The following is a 19,020-nucleotide window of genomic DNA, read 5'->3' on the forward strand; positions in this document are numbered from 1 at the left end:
GCCTGAACTCTGGGCCTGGGCGCTGTCCCTCAGCTCTTCAGCTCAAGACTAGCGCTCTACCACTTGAGCCACAGTGCCACTTCCGGCTTTTTTCTGTTTATGTGGTGCTGAGGAATCGAACCCAGGGCCTCATGCATGCAAGGCACGCACTCTACCACTGAGCAACCTTCCCAGCCCTTGTCCATTTTTCTTATTCAAACAAATCCAGAAGTTTTATTTCTATACAAAATCTCCCAGTTTTAAATGTTGGTTCAACAAACATCAATTTTCATATCTGCTATGTGTAGGCTTTGAGCTGACAATCTACTGCAGTGTTGTCTCATTAAAATATTATTCATTTTATGTTATCCTGTAGAAGGGCATGCTATATATAAGGAAAACTCAAGATTATCCTTTTACAGAATCTTATTTCTTCATCTCACAGAATTAAATGCTTAATTTTAGTTTGCATTTTCAAGGAATATACTTCTCCATGTAGCCATTCTGAATGTTAAAACAATACATAGTCAATAAATTGAAAATTTATAGTTCTAGAAATTACATTTATCATTATTCAAAAATCGCTTTGGACATTCTAGCCATTTCAATGGAGAATACAAATATTTTAACTTGGAAGGACTAGGAAATTATACACATTTCACTTGAGTTTACTCAGAACCTATCTAGAGTTTTGAGAGGGAACTTATTTGGCATTATACTGTTGTTTAATGGGTCCTATATTAGTTTTAAAAGTCTCTTCTATTATTATTTTGTAGAACAATCAAGAAAAGTAGAACAATCAGAAAAACCTTTAATTTTCATATTTTAAAAATCAGTGATTGCAGTTTTTCTCCCGAAAGACAGGTATCATTTCTTGAAGCTAAAATCTTGCTTTTGGGAAAAAAAAAACAACTGTCAAGAAACTGTCATTTAAATTTAGCTGTAATGCTTAGTTTGTAAGGAATGGAAAAAATTTCAGTTACTAGCAAAATTCTGTAACATTGCTGAGTCTAAGCTTTCTATCTCTACATTACATGATTAAATAATATAAAATACCATTATGATGTTTTAAGACTATTATTTTCATCAATGCTACTCAATGCATACCTTCTTATTTTCAGAATTTTATTTTCATGGAAATTTATTACATTATACTTACAAGCGCCATCTTCATCGTAGTTACTAAGATCGGCATGGACTGTTCTGCTAAATTCTAACACATTATACCACTGATCTTTGTTCATAACACGGTACTTTGATTGCTGTGGAAGTAACAGATATATATTAACCACAGAACAAACATTACTTCTTTGAGTAACTCTAGTTTAGTGATTTTAGTAACTCTAGTTGTGATTTGTTTTTTCCCAAAATATTTATTTTTCTATCAATTATTTGTGCTTTTGCAGAATGCTCAAAAAGCATTTACACATTAACACCACCTATTTTTCCATTATTTTTCTTTCATTTCTGAGGAATAATGGTAAATACAAAGATTCAACTGGTAAGACTAAAACTCACTTCATTTCACAAATGAGGATATATACCAATGTATATCTTCTACATATAGCTATCTCTATATATCAAAAGACATCTATATATCTTGATATATATAGATGATAGATATAAGATATATATATCTAATTATATAGATATCCTTATCGCTATGAAAAGATATATATCTTATATGTATGATATAGGTATCTATATATATATGTATCAACATATATCCTTATGTGTGAAATATAGTAGGTTGACATATCTATCTACGTATATCATGTAACTACCAACAAAATCAAGATATAGAACACTTACTTTGTATCAATTCCCTATCAATAGTTTCTTGCATGAGCTACATCTTGAGGCTGTTATCTATAGAGGTAGAAGAAAGAATGTAGGCTTGGGTTCAAATCCCACTTGATACTTGTCTGAGTGACAAGGCTATTTAAGAATAGAATCTAAGCCTGGCTTGGTAGTACATGCCTAATCCCAGTACTGTGGAGATTAAAGAAGAATTTTGAGTTAGAGGCCAGGCCTGGACTAGTGAGATATCATTTCAAAAAAAACCTAAACAACAAACAAAAGATGCCACCAAAATTAAGAACAAAACCTAAAAAGACTAAAAAAAGAAAAGGAATATAACCTTTATTCCTCAATTGCTAAATGAGAAAAGTAAAGTGCTTGAAAATGTTTAATTCTTCTCAGCTCCCTTTACAAGTGATTATTTTTACATTTAATCTCTTTTTGGCCAAAACTACTAGTAGGAGAAATGTATGTCACTCACCAATAATACCTACTTTATCAGGCGTACAAGTTTAACTGTGTGCAAAACTCACTCATACAGATCTTTTCATACAAACTTTAAATAAAACCACTCCAAAAAACTCAGTAAAGCAATCAGCTTTGTAGGAAATTATTTCCAAAAGGAAAAGGCATCTTTATTCAAGAAATGGTGAGAGTTGTATCAAAAAACAAATTAAAAGAAATAAAGTTTTTTTTTTCTTTCATACAATTGTTTCTAACATATTTATAAGATGATTTCTATGTTGCTTTGTATGTCCCTCCCCCACGGTATAATCCATGCTTTCACTGTATTTGATGTTGGTGTATTTGTGGAGGGGAAGGGAAAAAACAAATCGTTTAAATAGGGATACAGGTAGACCCATTGCAACAATGACATGTAGAAGTCATTATATCAAAAACCAAACTTTACAACTTTGGTGGGGGGGATAGGGTGGGAGGAGGGGGGAGTATGGGAAGGGATGGGAAGGGGAAACAAAGAGGAGGCAACAATACTTGATAAAAAAAAAAGAAGACATAAAACATATAAAACTAGACAAAGAAAGGAATGGAAAATGGTATCTTCTTAAGACACTCTGCATCTAGTAGATATGTCTTTTAAAAGCATTACCTACTTTATGAATTTCAGCATATTTTTTAAAAATTATCAGTATAGGTAAGCATGCTATTATAGCAGTTCTTATATTTTTGGACATAAAACATTAAAGCCTCATATTGACTCTAAGTAGAAAAGTAGAATTTATTAATCTCATGGGTTCTCTTATATACATTTTAGCCTAGACCCTAGAAGCTTGAGGTTCATGTGCTAGGGTCTGTTATCTCTTGCAATCCTCCCCCAACAATTTATCTTGTATGCGGAATGTCTATGCCAAAAATCTGTTTGTTAGTTCTCTTTTTGAGATCGAGACGTGGGTAAAAATATTTTTTCTTCTTTCAATGGGATACTGAGGATTGAACCGAGGGCCTAAAACATGCTAAGCACATACTCTATTCTGAGCTACCTAAGTAGTCCAAAAATATCTTACCAGAAGAACATATCAAATAACAAATTCACACCTAAAACACCAAGATATACATACATTTTTGAAGAATTTTATCACTAACAAGCAGATTTATGTGTGTATGTGTGTGTGGTACTCTAGAATCTTGCCTTGCTCAAACCAAAAAAGCCATGCCTCCAGTCCTTTTCAGTTTGTTTTTCAAATAGGATCTCATGCTTTTTTTTTCTTTCCTTTTTTTGGCCCAGTGCTGCCTCAGACCATGATATCTCCATTTCTTCCTCCAGCCCAGTTGGGATTACAGGCCTTGCCTCAAGCTGCTTTTTATTCTTTTCTTTTTTAAAGAATAGTATTAAAAAATCCATTGTGCCTCAATTAAAAATATTTTTTCAATCAAATTAAGTACTAAAACATTAAAACAAAACACACATACCTCCAGGTACTGGTAAAATACTGAAAAGAGTGGCCATGTTCTCCCAAGCAGAAGGGCTAACATAGACTTAGCAGTATCAATATCAAGGCTCCTCTGATCTTTATCCTGAAATGAAGTAAGAAACTTTCCTAAGTATGGTCTGAAGATAAAAAACCATGGCAATGACTAAACACGGAAATTGCACCTACCCTTGCAAAATCAAAGGCATATCTGTATATATTCTTAAACGATGAAATATCATTCAACTGTGAGCGCAAAAAGTCAAATTTGTTCTGTAACTTTTCTGTGCAGTCACACCTTAAATTAAAAAAAATATAATCAAGAAAATTAAGTTAAGGCATTCTAAAAAAATGAATTAAGAAAAAAACTAGTGCATTATACAGTTAATTTAGATTTAAAATCCCGATTCAAATTTAAAATAACAAACTTGCTGTTTTGAATCTTCCATTCAGTAACAAAAGAAACCAAGAAAAATCTGCCTGAATTGACTGGAAGTTCATGCCAATAATTCTTTACAAGGGAAAAAAAAAACTCCACAAAATTCAAAGTATCCAATAGAATCATAAATATCTCTTGGATTGATGGCAGAAATCAGTGTGCAGAGTTTGACTAACATGTGTGAGGTCCTGTCTTTTATCCCCTGCACTGCCAAAAATAAGCCCCCAAACCCAAACACTCCAAATCAGAGTAACTCTTAAAAGATGTATTAAAATGTGATTTTACCACAAGTGGGGAAAAAAATAAAGAGCAGAGCAAATTAAATCAGGCCTCTGTCAAATTTCCGTTGGATGTTCTTAAGTAATAGCTTGGTAAAAGAAATTAGTGGGTTTAAAGGTTTAGGATACAACTCAGAGGAAATTAATACCTGGAGTCATAAGTCCACATTCCCTCATTTTTAGTTTAAAAGGTCTAAATCAATCATAGAAGCACCTAACTTTAGACATGCATAGTAACTAAATCAACAGAATGCTCTTCAATCTTGACTGGATTTCTCTCACTGGGTCAGTAGGTTTTACTATATAAAGCAAGAAGCAAAGCAAAAAAAAAAAACCCCAAAATCCTCACAATTTGTCATAAACCTGTAGTCTCACCCTCATCCATAGATAGCATATGCAAAACAAACATGAGAAGGCTCTGATTGGTGAAGACCAGCGGAATGACATGACGGTGAATACTACCATTTTGGGGAGGCAGAGTAAGAAGGATCACAAGTGCAGTCAGCCTAGCCTAGCTACAAAGGAATCGAGGCCTGGTAAATTAAATAGAGACTATTTCAGAATCAAATCAAGCACCAGGGAAGGGTTGCAGCTGACACTGAGCTGTTGCTTAGCATGCATAAGGTCCTACTATTGATCCCCAGCACCACAGAGAAACACACTCTATTCCAGTTAAGCGTAACTGTGGTCCAAATCCCACCAATGCCACTAAAGCTTAAATGGGGACCTAAAATGTCCACCTTCCTGTTTCTCTCAAATCCAGCAGTATAACAGAAACCACAAGGGAAACATGAATTCATTATAACCCACCGGTGCCCTCTGGTGCTCAGCTACATGTTTAGTAGTTTTTATAGACTTCAAAGCAATTGTCATAAAAATGCTCTAACAAGCAAATAAGAACCCACCAGCTGGCTGCTGGTGGCTCACACCTTTAATCCTAGCTACTCAGGAGGGTGAGATCTGATGATCCTGCCAGCCTGGGCAGAAAAGTCTATGAGACTCTCATCTTCAATTAACTACCAAAATAAGCTGTAAGTAGAGTTGTGGCTCAAGTGGTAGAGTGCTAGATTTGAGCACAGAAGCTGAGAGTTCAAGCTCTGGGACTGGCAAACAAAAAGCCCCAAAACAAATGAAAAGACAAAAGTGTAAGCAAAGAAAGAGAAATCTAAGAAAGGAAATATGAATTCAAACTAAATAGAGGGGCTGGAAAGGTGGCTGAGTGGTAGAATGCTTGCCTTGCATGCATGAGGCCCTGGGTTCAATTCCTCAGAACCACATAAGCAGAAAAAGCCAGAAGTGGTGCTCTGGCTCAAATGGTAGAGCACTAGCCTTGAGCTAAAGAACTGAGGGACAGCACCCAGGCCCAGAATTTAGGCCCCACAACCAGTCAAAAAAAAAAAAAAAACTAACTAACTAACTAAAAATCTTCAAACTGCAAAGGGTAGATTTATATCCTAACATTAACCATCATGAGACATAAATGGTCTAAGTATCAATTAGAAATGACAAGAGTGGATTAAAAGAAAACAAACCATAATCTAGGTTTAGGTGTGGTGACAAATGGAATTTTAGTTATTCCCAACTATTTACAAGGCAGAGAGTAGGAAGACTGAAGTTTGAGGCTAGACCAGTCAAAAGGTAGAAAGACTCCCATTTCAACCAACCCGGGCTGTAGCTATGCAAGAGGCATAGGATGGATCTCGGTTTGAGAAACGTAAGACAACACACATACAAAAAACTGATCTAACTATTTTATGATTAGAGGAGCATAACTTTTCAAAATATAAGCTATAAGCAAGCAAGGTAAAATAACTAAAAAATAACATGTAATGAAACAATCTCAAGAAAGCAATAGGACCTATTTTAATATTAGCTAACATAAACTTTAAAGCAATGTGTGAAATTCTTAGTGGGTCTTTAGCTTAATTACGTTTCTTTTCAAACAAAGGGATTAAAAGTCACCTTTACTACTTACTTCTGTCCAAACTATATTCTATTCTTTTTTTTTTTGGTTGGTCATGGGGCTTGAACTCTGGGTTTGGGTGCTATCCCAGAGCTCTTCAGCTCAAGGCAAGTGCTCTACCACTTGAGCCACCGCACCACTTCCAGTTTTCTGGTGGTTAATTGGAGATAAGAGTCTCACAGACTTTTCTGCCCAGGCTGGCTTTGAACTGTGATCCTCAGATCTCAGCCTCCTCAGTAGCTAGGATTACAGGCGTGAGCTACCAGCGCCTGGCTATATTCTATTCTAAATTACAAATTGTAAATGTTGAGCAGGAAAAAAAATCTAGAAGAACTGAGTGGAAGAGTAAGAGCACAAACTTCTACAACTACAAGTGTCCTATGGCCTTGCAAAAGCTAGATAACATACTGCAAGGAGTTGCTAACATCAGCACATGTTTAGGTACCAAATAAATAGTTCCAAGGGTCTGTATCTCAGGACTTGGAAAGTTTAGAAATACTTCCTTTAAGGAGAAATGAGTTTTAAGTAGTTTATCATGGGAAGCAAGATCATTTTTAAGAACAGCCAAATAAAACCGTTATGTTTAGAATGAGAACAAAACTTTCAATTTCAGAAATTAACTTTCTGATGTTAACCATCTGATTATAGAAGGCGGCTTCTGGATTTCTGCTTATTTAAGATCTGTAGAACAAGCTGTTTTGGTTCTTGGGACTGAACTTAGGCAAATGCTCTATCACTAGAGCCACATCTCCAGTCTTGAGGAAGGCCTCTTTTGTATAACAGACCTAAGTGAGGTTCTCTTCTAATGAGTGAATTTTGATAAATACGCTGTGACAAATAAAGGCATGGCAAAGAGCTTTATCCCACAATATTAGGTTTAGAATTTTCAATCGGCTTTACCAACTACAGAAATTCGGTCTACTTGTAAGAGTATCTGAAAATAGCCAGAGCATCTTGAAACTGTCATGTTTAACCTAGGGAACAGGAGAGATGGAAAAGTGAGGAATGCTAATTGCAGTTTCTTGGGTACCAAAAGAATGACAGTTACATACCACACCCACCATAGCATCTCAGCTACCCTACTACTTCTGCTCCACTAAAAATGAACAAATGAAAAAAGTATTCCTTTCCTTTAATTCAAAACAACTCATTCCCTTTTTTCCTCCAAAGTCCAGGGTTACCCCAGTGCTGGTGGCTCACACCTGTAATCCTAGCTACTCAGGAGGCTGAGATCTCAGAATCAAAGTTCAAAGCCAGCCTAGGCAGGAAAAACCATGAGACTCTTATCTCCAATCAACTGCCAGACAACCAGAAATGGCCCTGTGGCTATAAGTGCTAGAGAGCAAAAAGAGCTCAGTGACAGGGGCTGGGAAGGTGGCTCAGTGGTAGAGCACTTGCCTTGCATGCCTGAGGCCCTGGGTTCGATTTCTCAGCACCACATAAGCAAAAAGAAAAACAGCCAGAAGTGGTGCTGTGGCTTAAGTGGTGGAGTGCTAGCCTTGAGCGAGGGACAGCGCCCAGGCCCAGAGTTCAGGCCCCACGTCCGGACCCAAAATTTAAAAAAAAAAAAAAAAGAGCTCAGTGACAGTGCCCATGCCCAGAGTTCAAGCCCCGTAACTGGCAAACAAAAAACAAAACAAAACCAAACAAGCAATAAACCCTCCAGGGTTCAATATGAAGCCCAGAAAATGTGCTACCTGCACCCTCCTGGCAGGCAACTTTGTTCTACCACTATTGTCAGATGCTACCTGCATGCTTATTTCATTATCATAGTCAAGTAAGTACAGGCCTCTTCAAAGGGTTGCAGCTCTTTGAAAACCAGTTTTTTTCCACCAGCATAGGTAGTATTGCTTCAACACCAAACTTGTAGCTAGCAGTTCAGAAAGTTTTTTACCCTAGTATAGCATGTCATGATAAAACTTTCAAGTATCCTTGGAATTTTGTAGATGGAAGAATATAATATAGGCAAAATTTGGTGTATAATAAGTACATCTTAATAGGTACAAGGTCCAGACTGCATAACATTCTCAGAAGACTATGACTTTAAAACATGAAGAACAATTGCTCAGTGACAATGATTCCCAAAATCTTTGATTCATTCTTGTGCTCAAAAATCTGATATCATTTCAGCTGGATACAGTGGCTCATGTTGATAATCCTTGCTATTCAGGAGGCTGATTTAGAGGATGGTGAATCAGAGTCTAGAAGAAATGTCTGCTAGGTTTCATCTCCAAAATAAATCAACAAAAGGCAGGGCTAGAGGCATGGCTTAAGGGTAGAGCTCCAGCCTAGCAAGCACATGCTAACAAGCATGAGATCTTAAGTTCAAACACCAGTCCAAGCCTGGTGCTGATGGCTCACACCTGTAATCCTAGCTACTCAGGAAGCTGAGATCTGAGGATCTTGGTTCAAAGCCAGCCCGGGCAGGAAAGTTCATGAGACTCTTATCTCCAATAAACGGCTAGAAAACCGGAAGTGGTGCTGTGGCTCAAGTGGTAGAGTGCTGGCCTTGAGCTGAAGAGCACAAGGACAGCGCCCAAGCCCAAAGTTCAAGCCCCACGACCGACAAAACAAAACACCAGTCCAAATATATTATATATATATATATACATATATACACATATATATATGTATACATATTTGGAAAGGAGAATATAGACTTTTATCACCTTATATAAAATTAAGAATATTAAATACCTATCAATTTTTAAAATTTATGCATAAAGATCACTTTTTGTCCCTTGGTTTCAATTTCAAACTTCATGCTACTTAATTCTTGCAAATTTATCACAGGGACATTCAGAGAGTAATAGGTCTTGGCCAATTGAAGAAAAATACTTTGTACTCACATAGCAATCTAGCAATCTAGCTCATGGGGGAAAAAAATCAACTGCTTTTCCACCTCAGAATGCATACTTGAGTACTTTCAAAGCTCTGTGGCGTATTGTTCTAGGCAAATGGGAAAGGAATGATAAACAAGTGACAAAGTTCCTAGGCATTTTACATAGTGAATAATTTACTTTTATTTTAGATAGCCTGTGAAATTCCTATAGCAAATGTATGCTTTAATATAAAAGTAAGCTCAGTGGCTTGGTTACTTATGTTGAAGACCACATGCTAAATATTCAGGAGTAAAAACAAGTTTTTTTGTTTACACATTTTAATTATAGAAGGGCACTTTATATCAACTTATGCAAAAGCATCAACAGTAAGGAACCCTCCCCGCCACCCAGGGTAGGGAGGGGCCCCTTGGGACTTGAACTCTGGATATGGGTGCTGTCCCTTAGCTTTGTGCTGAAGACTAGTGCTCTACCACTTGAGCCACAGCTCCACTTCCAGTTCTTTTGTGGCTAATTAGAGACAGTCTCAAGGATTTTTCCTGGCTAGGCTGGCTTTGAACAGTGATCCTCAGATCTCAAACCTCTGTGTAGATAGGAATGCAAGTGTGAGCCACCAACACCTGGCCAGAACTTTTGTTTTTAAAATACAAAACCATCCATGAGATGGGATACTATAAAAAAGCAGTATGCAAAAAATAGAAATAACTAGAGCACATATGTCAAATATAATATTTTAGATTCAGTAAGCCAGGTTACACATAACAATTTAAATAGAAACCAGCTTATTATTTCTTTGTATAATGTTTGTACATGTAACTTTATTTTCTCTAAAATGGTAACTAAATGTAGGAAATTGCCCAAATAATTTCAGGATTAGTACATTTAATGGGTATATTATGATACCTAAGTATATGACTGAAATCATTCTTGGTGTTTACAAATACTGTAATTTAAAAAGTAATGATTTTGAAAAGAACCTAATTTATCTATTAGAGAATAGTATGATAGAAGTGTGGTGGCAGACTGGTAATCAAGGAATTTAAATTTTAGATCCTAACTCTGCTGTTAAGAAACTGTGTAAACTCTGCCAAATATTTTCTTAACTTAGTTGAAGCTCAGATTGCTCATTTACAAATAATGGAAAGTTTGATTTTATGTTCCATTGCAAAAATTATGATTTGGTTCAGCTGAGGAAAAGTTTTTAGTCAAGAAAAAGAATATGAAATATCCATGTTAATGCTAGTCTAAAAAGACAAACATGCATTAGATAATGGAAATTCAAATGTAACAGAAAATTTTGAAGGGCAGATAAATAAGGATTAACAGTATTTAAGCATATTAATAAAAGCATAACAACAAGAAATCATTGCTAATAATACTCAGTTCCTGACTTAAAGATAATATAAATTAGAGCTGAGGATGTAGCTAAGTAGTAGAGCACTTGCCTGGCCTGTGCAATTCTGTGTTTAATTCCAGGCACCTCAAAACAAACAAGCATGCCAACAAAAAAATATTATAAACTGACAATTCCTCAGCTTTAGAATGTTGACTATAACATCCGAATTACTATTAAGAACTGACATAAAGTTTCCACAAACTACTAATTGATTGTGAAATTAAACACTCAATCTTAGAAAAACAAAATTAAATTGTTTTAATAGGAAAACAATTCTATAATTTGCAAAATATTCAGATCGCTCTAAACTCAAGATATGCAAATATTAAATGGCTACCTGGGAACTACAGAACATCACTAGTTTTATTTTTTTATAGGTTCTTGGCAAAAAAAAGAATATCTTAAAAGAGTCATGTTACGGAGCTGGGAATATGGCTTAGTGGTAGAGTGCTTGCCTAGTATGCATGAAGCCCTGGGTTCTATTCCTCAATACCACATAAACAGAAAAAGCTTGAAGTGGCACTGTGGCTCAAGTAGTAGAGTGCTAGGAACAAAAGCAGGTCAGGGACAGTGCCCAGGCCTTGAGTGAAAGCCCCAGGACTGGCAAAAAAAAAAAAAGAAAAAAGTCATGTCATGTAAATGTAACTAAAAAAAAAAAAAAAAAGTCATGTAATGCTATCTTCAAATTTATTAGAGAAGAGAGGAGGCCCTATATCGTAGGACTATCAACATACTTCATATGGTGGAGTTTGTAATTCAGAATGTGAAAGCCTGGAAAACCTTTATTACTCATCCTGTGAACAAATAACTTTGATCAAAGACTTGTAATGTACTCAGGAAAATCAACAAGTTTTAATTAGACTGCACTGAAGTTCTTTCCTTAAAGAGTATGAAAACTGGGTTCACTACTCACTTGTCAAACCCACAATTCCCACACTGTTATAAATCAAACCAACTGAAAATGATGAAGCACAAAATACCAATAAGATCTTCAAATAGGCTATCAAATTTGTTTTTTAAAAAATTTTCTTACTGTAATGAAGTCATTCCCTTTAACCATTCTTCCTTGGTAAAAAATCCCATGCTTTCAGCCTCCAATTTCCACGCTAAAACTAACATAATAATCTGGAAAGAACAGAACATAAAGGATAGGGGAAAAGTCAGCATAGAGATAATCATGGCTATATTTTATCATGGAGAGTATTTATATATAACTATTTCAAACCTCCAACTATTAATGAGAACAATCGCTGGGGATTATTAACTATAAAGAAACTGAAAGGTGCCAGACAATTTCTTAAAAGTAGAAATTTCTAATCGTTTATGAAGGTAGAATCTCTCTTACTCTATTATAAATGACATTTGTATTGAGAACATTTGCCCAGTTTAAGCAGATTAAAAGTATCTTAAGTGCAAATTTACAACATTAAATATGAGTAAATCTTCATGTAAGATTAAAATCTCAATTTTTAGAAATTTATGAATATGATATACCCCACTTATATTCCATTCTATTTAGAAATAAAACATACATTTTCAGGTTCAACACCAATGTCTTCACAAAATTTTTCCATTCCTTCTGGCCCTACAACTTCATCAGGACCTTCAAAAACAAAAACGTAATTTATATATTTTAGAATAATTGAATATTAACATAAAGCAGACTATTATGCTAAGGTCATCCATAAATACAATATAATAATTTACAAGTAACTGAATTTGAATTTGGCATAGCATTAATATTTGGCACGTGATTTAGAATTTAAAACTTGTAAAATATTTTTTGAATACATCACAATATGAAGACATTTTAAAAGTAGTAAAGAAATGCTCCACTAATATCTATTACTAGTTTGTTGAAAAATTTAAAGATCCACTAGCAAAACATTTCCTCAAGTTTTTCTTTACATAGGCTTTGTATATAGTTGATTTTATAGTCATGAGCTAATCAGAAATACTGTCTGTACTGAACATACACAAATTTGTTTTCATCATTATGAAAACATCTACATCACATTATATTACATTAGGCATCATAAGCAATCTAGGGATGATAGATATAGAGTATACAGTAGGATATGCATGGGTTAAATGCAAATACTAACCCATATTATATAAGGGACTTCAGTACCCTAAAATTTTGCTGTGTGCAGAGCAGAACAGAGCTATTACATGGGACAGTTACTACCACTGATTTCTCTTTCTTCAAATTCTATTTCTGAATTAACATCACAGGTAATATTAGGGAGTTCGTTGTATCTATCATTGAATTCTCTTGTTCATTTAAGTATTACTTAAGAATAATAGGTCTTAGCAGAGCGTCAGTGGTTCAAGTCTGTAATCCTAGCTACTCAGGAGGCTAAGATCTAAGGATTACAGTTCAAAGCCAGCCCAGCAAGGAAAAAGTCCATTAGACTCCTATCTCCAATTAACCACAAGAATGCCGGAAGTGGTGCTATGGCTCAAAGCGGGAAAGTGCTAGCCTTAAGCAAGTAAGTTCAGGGGCAGCACTGAGGCCTTGAATTCAAGCTCTGTGAACAACAACAATAACAACAAAAGTAGCAGGTCTCTTGAAAGAGAAAAATGAACAGTTTATTACATATGACTTACAGCAGGATATTTTCAAAATTATAAGAATTATAAGAATTATGTACTTTTGCCTTCCCAATTTCTTTATAACCACAAAGAAATGTTTCTAGCTATATACACGGGTCTAATACCATGTCAGCCATAAAAAAATACTGGGGAAAACAAAAAAACAGAAATTGCTGTGACACAGTGCCTTTGTCAGTAGTAGTTAAATTTTGGAACAACATAAAATATAGGTTGTAGATTCTAATAACTGAGTTGTATGCATACACACACACACAAGGTACTATGCTAAGTGCTTTATATCTATGAGCCTCAATGAAAGACACCCACATATTAAGACAGAAAAATTATTATTTATTTAACAACTGATTCTCCTCTATTAGGAAGGTTTCTGCCTAGATAGTCTCTATAGAGGTCTTACCTGATTACTCTTAACTGAAATTTTATCCAACGCTTCCTTATATTCTATTCCTGAACCTCCTCTTGTTCACCTGCATGACTCTCCACAATCTGCAGCTACCTTGCCTACATCCCTGTTCACTATCTACCTTTCTCACTAGAAGCCAAGAATCCTAAAGGAAGAGATCATGTTGCATTCTTCAATATTATATCTCAAGCACTCAGCAGTGTCTGACTCACAAACAAGTGCTAAATATTTACTGAATGAATCACTGAATGACAGAGAACCTTAACTGTGTTTATTAGTATTTTTCTGTAAAAGTGAAAATTAGTTGCTATTTCCATAGCAGTGTACACATTTATGTGAAAAAAAAAAGCCCTAAACATGAGTCAACAGTAATGCAAAGCATGGTTGGAACTGACTGGGGTTTCAATCCTGGCTCTTGGGATTGTATGGCCTTGGGCAAATTACTCAATTTATCATCAGTTTTCTCATTCATAAAATGAGGATGGTGTCACTTATTTAACAGAAAAGTCACAAGGAAAAAAATGATATACTTAGCACAATTCTTAAAATAATGACAGCAATTAATATGGTGACTATTGAAATGCTGATAATGTTTAACCCCTAGGAATTTATGATAACCAGGAAAGTTCCAAGTAGAGCTACAACATGTAAGCATAAAAGAAAAAAAATGTACTAGTTATTTTTATGGTACTTAGTACTTTTTATATATTAAGTAACATAGTGATCCTTAGATTGCATAGCATGTATGTCAGTAAAACTGGCATTTAAGATAATGGGTCATCAACTTAAATGGAGGTCAGTAAGAAATGAATTTCCTTCAACTAAATTGGGTTAGTGGTTGTCTTGGGATGCCAGTAATAGCATTCTTTTTTTTTTTTTCTTGGTCTAGAATAAATCTGCTGAACAATTTTTAAATTATACTTCTGGGACCATTTGGCTGCTCTCAACAGCAAAGTCGATGCCCCTTTTCAGTCTTACTTCCCACACAGTTAGGCTAAACTTAACTTCAAATTCAAATTTGAATTTGAAATGAAAAGATCTTAGACCTTAACATGGATTTGTACTAAATATAAGGCATTAAGTATCTACTTGCCTTTATTTTAAATAAAGACTGTGAGAATGACAATAAGGGGAAAAAATTAAATAAAAGCAGAGAAAGTAAGCAAAAGGAACAGGGAAGACCCCCGCCTTCCAAAAAAAGTTACTTTAAAATCACTAACTCCAAAAGACATGTGACTAGTTTAAAGGAGAAAAACTTAAATATATGAAAAAGTAATAATAAGGGAAACAAGTATCTTTTTATGTATTTATCTAACTCTTCAGCCTCAGCTAGCTTAGACTTTCACCTCTATGATATGGTCTGACTTGGTCCTATGGGTTTCCATCTATCACTTACAGGACTTAGCTCAGGTTAGTTCACTACTCCAAAAAGGTTCACTTGATACTTTCAGGGCTGGGTTATGTATTACTCCTATCAAATTCTACACTGTATTAATATTAGTCTATTTACTTTCTTACTTTTTATTATATCTGGAGTAATTGTAAATGGCTACATAATAACCATTAATGGTACAAGCACTGCAGGAGGATGTATGTAAGGTTTAAATCTTTGGCTGTCTCCCCACATTTCAGAAAATATTAGACTCTAGACCAGGAAAAAATTATAAAAACAAAGAATATTACAAAACAAATTTTAGGCAGCTTTTGTTTCCCAAAAAGATTTTTGTTAGCCAATGGGTATTAATTAGTAAGTGAACTTGTCTGGGTGTGCATACTAACAGTAAGAGTTTCTTCTTCTCCTATATATTTAAATATGTGTCAGCCTTAAATGGTACCAAATAGCCACGATTTTTAGATCTGACTTTGTCCCAACAAATAGCACTACAACACAGCAGTCCTGCAATAAATAATGTTAGCTAAGCAAACAAACAAACATTTTTCAAGCAAATGACTGATGTCTTCTTACATTAATTTCATTACCTGCATACTCATAAAACCAAGCCAGGCACTTCTTTCTTGAAAAAACTTCCTCTCCACTTATTAGTCTAGCAGGGGGTTGGGGTCTGCAATAGCTTAGAAAACACAGAAATGCTTAAGATGTTTATTAAGTTCAACTCTTAGTGAAACATAAGAACTAGTTCAATTCAAATGAAACAGTAAGTTGGCATTATCAGGAAAAAATCGAGTTAAATATTTGCTACTTGAAAAAGTAGTTTATACCTAAGAAGTTCTAACAAAACCCAGATTCCAAAATTCCAAAACATAACCAAATTTACTTCCCAGATTTCAAGACTATACAGAAAGTCCAGCCTAAGTCTCCATGAAAAACTGGATATGTATAAATCTTTGTGATTCTGCTACTGACTTACATGGAAATTGTTCTGTATAAATTACATATATTTGAAAACAATGTCTTAGAAAATGTATTATGATACTTCAATATTTCAAAATAAAATGTTACATTAAGAGTTGCTTACTACCTATTAAACAGATTTTTAAAAGATAAATGACAAGTTGGCACTTGAAGGCATTTTAAATTCCAAAGATTAAAACAGCAAAATCACTACAACAAAAGTCTCAAAGAATACTCCAAATAATTAGGTCAAAGCTATTTCATGCCAGATCTTTTTTCATAAAATTGTTAAAAGTTGGAACGTTAAAAATTGGCCCCTAGGATTTACTGGGCTTCAAAAAACATTTTCTCAAGAAACTCAAATAAGGAGATGAAGCTCACTGACACAGGAAATACTTAAATTTCGGCCCCAGATTAATGGAATGTAAAATGACGCAAAATTTTAAATCTCAACTGATTTGAGTTCTAATATTGCCTTATCCGCTATTTTAAGATGTTTTAATTTTGAGACGGTATATACCTATGATGTATGCCTGAAATCTCACTTGGTAGTCTGCCTGGGCTACATAGCAAGACTGTGACTTAACCCCTTCCCCCCAAAAGAGAAAATAACCCCAAACTCTAATTTGCCTATGTCTCATAAAATATGAGCAGATATAGTAACCAGGTCAAAACTACCAAGTGGCATGAGGAAAGTGTATCACATTTATGGCCCTAGAAGGATTCCTTCAGCTCTTCTGCCAAAGCATACCAATGAAAGAAAAAAACGAAAAGGAAGATAAAACTATACAATAGGTCCCCTCTTTCACATTTTAAATGGGAGATCTCTCTTTAAGGATAGCCCTATTATTACTTCCTCGTTAAAATGGTGGCTACGGTCTTGTTTCAATGGTAGTATCTGAAGTGGACAACCACTAATATGCAAACACCAAAGGCCGTGGGGGGGGCCCATTTCCCACACCTAAACTGCAAGGCCTTTTCACAGCATTCAAATGTTTCTGATGCCTGAATGACATGCAACTACAGTTTTGCTTTGTCTCCTTTTTCTCCAAGGGAAAGCAGTACAATAGCTGCTCAAGTTATTAATACTTAGGACTGAGTTACGAGGCTGAAACACAAAAGCACTCGGGGTCTTTCCAACTCCCCACACTGGGAACTGGAAGAGGTGCAGGCACTTGTCCTTCCAGAAAATAGGTTCCAGCAATTTAAAAGGCCTCCTGCCGGTGGAGGAGGGAGGGAGGGAGGGAAGGTGGGGGGAAGGGAGAGGGAGATCGTCCAGTTCGGGGCCACAGTAAATACTCAACTCTGGACGCCAATTAGCTTAGTTTTCCTTTTCTACCATTCCCAAGGCGGTAGTTAAGATTCCGCAGGCTCCGCTCCTTTCTTCACATTCTACAAAGAGGTTCTAGAAGTGACCCTACCCGCAGGTCCGGCCGGGGCTCACTCCTAGGTTTGGGGGTGGGGGAGGGGACGGGAGGGAAGGGAAGGGGGGCCGAGCGCAGTTCGCACCGGCACGTCGTTCTTCCCACCCTCCCGGGCCCGCGGGCTGCGAGGTGGGGGGGCCTGCCGCAGCTCGTCCGCCGACGGGCGGGCACACGTGCCAACACCGGGGCGGGCTCGGGGTCCACGCCGAGCGCCCCGGGGGTCCGCCGCGGGCCCTCCCCGCCCCCCGCTTCCACGCCCGTCCCCCCCACCCCGGCAGGGGGAGGGAGGCGGTACCTGGAGATTTTACACTTCTTGAGGCCTCCGTCCTCCGCCACGGCGGCTGACACCCCGGAGGCTTTTCTCTTCTTCTTCACCGGCATCTTCCTCCACCCTCCCCCGGCAGGGTGGGCGGGGGAGCCGGGGAAGGGGGTCGCGGTCGGGAGGGGGCCCCCTCGGCGCCGGCACCCACTCCCCCGACACAGCAGCAAGCCGAGGGACAGGGTCGCCAGTGCACTCCGGCGCGGGCCGCGGCTGCTTCCCAGGTCTCCTCGGCCCCGGACGCGGGCTGGGCTCTCCGCTCGGCGGCCACCACAGGGAAATAACGCGGACAGCGCGGCACCTCCACTAGGCACTGAGAGCCGGAGGCTCAGCCTGACCCGGAAGTCGATGCCCGGGGCCGGAAGTGACGCGAGCGAAGGGGCGGTCGCGGGAAGCCGCCGGGTGTGTGGGACCGGCGTCTGCGTCAGGCCGGGCGGAGGACGACGCTGACCCCGCAAGTCCAGGCCCGGGGCCGGCGACACCCTGCGGGATCCGGTCCGGAGCAGCCAGGCCCTGTGACGCTTTTGCCCCTGGCTTTACAGGTAGTCACCACTGCGAGAGGCGTTGGGAGACCCTCGTGCTCTGCAGACTGTAGGTCTCTCCGTGCTACCTGTGAAATACATTGTCCCGTGTCTTTACTTCCGCGTGTGCGCGTGCGTGCCGTGCTGGCTCGGGCGCTGCCCCGGAGCCTTTGCACTCCAGCATCGCGCTCTACCCCTTGAGTGAGTCGCAGCTCCACTTCCGGCTTCTTGAAGTTCTTTGGACATTTCACTTTCTCGTGTGAGCCTCGTGGACTTTCCTGCCCGGACCGGCATGGAGCCAGGATTCCCAGATCTCAGCCTCCTGGGTCCCCAGGCGTGAGCCACTGGCACTTAGGTCACGTTTTGTTCTTCATAGTCCGAAGCCAGCTTCTCATTCATCCATCCTTAGTTCTCCCTCGTGCCCCACCTCTCCTCATGTCCTTCTCGAATACTGAAACCTAAACGTTACCATTCTTTTCATAGTTCACTTCTCAGATAAGAGATGGGGGTACTACCTGACTTAGTAGAGAGGGAATTTGGGGTCAGTTTTAAAGGTCTAGGCTTTCACTTTCTAAACTCCTCCATCTCAGTAGACATTGTTTATAAATAAGGATTACTGTCTGTAAAGATCATCTATCAAAAGGTGATTATAACTACATAATAATATAAGAATAATCTTTGCAAACCAAACTGATGGCAGAAGGCTGAACGTTTCTTTTAAATTCAGAAACAGTCCATGTTGCTCTGGTGAGATTGCCTCC

The 19,020-nt window shown here is 37.7% G+C and overlaps 1 protein-coding gene across 1 annotated transcript; it reads right to left on the bottom strand.

Moving 5' to 3' along the window:
- Positions 1–183: 183 nt before the first annotated feature.
- Positions 184–18,324, bottom strand: Dcun1d5 (DCN1, defective in cullin neddylation 1, domain containing 5). Its single transcript, XM_013009892.1, has 7 exons — positions 17,715–18,324; positions 15,623–15,714; positions 12,156–12,226; positions 11,657–11,748; positions 3,897–4,005; positions 3,709–3,813; positions 184–1,241 (listed from the first exon to the last, which is right to left on the bottom strand). Exons 1-7 carry the CDS (start codon positions 17,798–17,800, stop codon positions 1,038–1,040), a joined length of 759 nt encoding a protein of 252 aa, XP_012865346.1. The 5' UTR covers positions 17,801–18,324; the 3' UTR covers positions 184–1,037.
- Between the last annotated feature and the right edge of the window lie 696 nt (positions 18,325–19,020).

This window comes from Dipodomys ordii, unplaced genomic scaffold, assembly GCF_000151885.1.
Source record: "Dipodomys ordii isolate 6190 unplaced genomic scaffold, Dord_2.0 Scaffold10, whole genome shotgun sequence".
Classification (NCBI taxonomy): Eukaryota; Metazoa; Chordata; class Mammalia; order Rodentia; family Heteromyidae; genus Dipodomys; species Dipodomys ordii.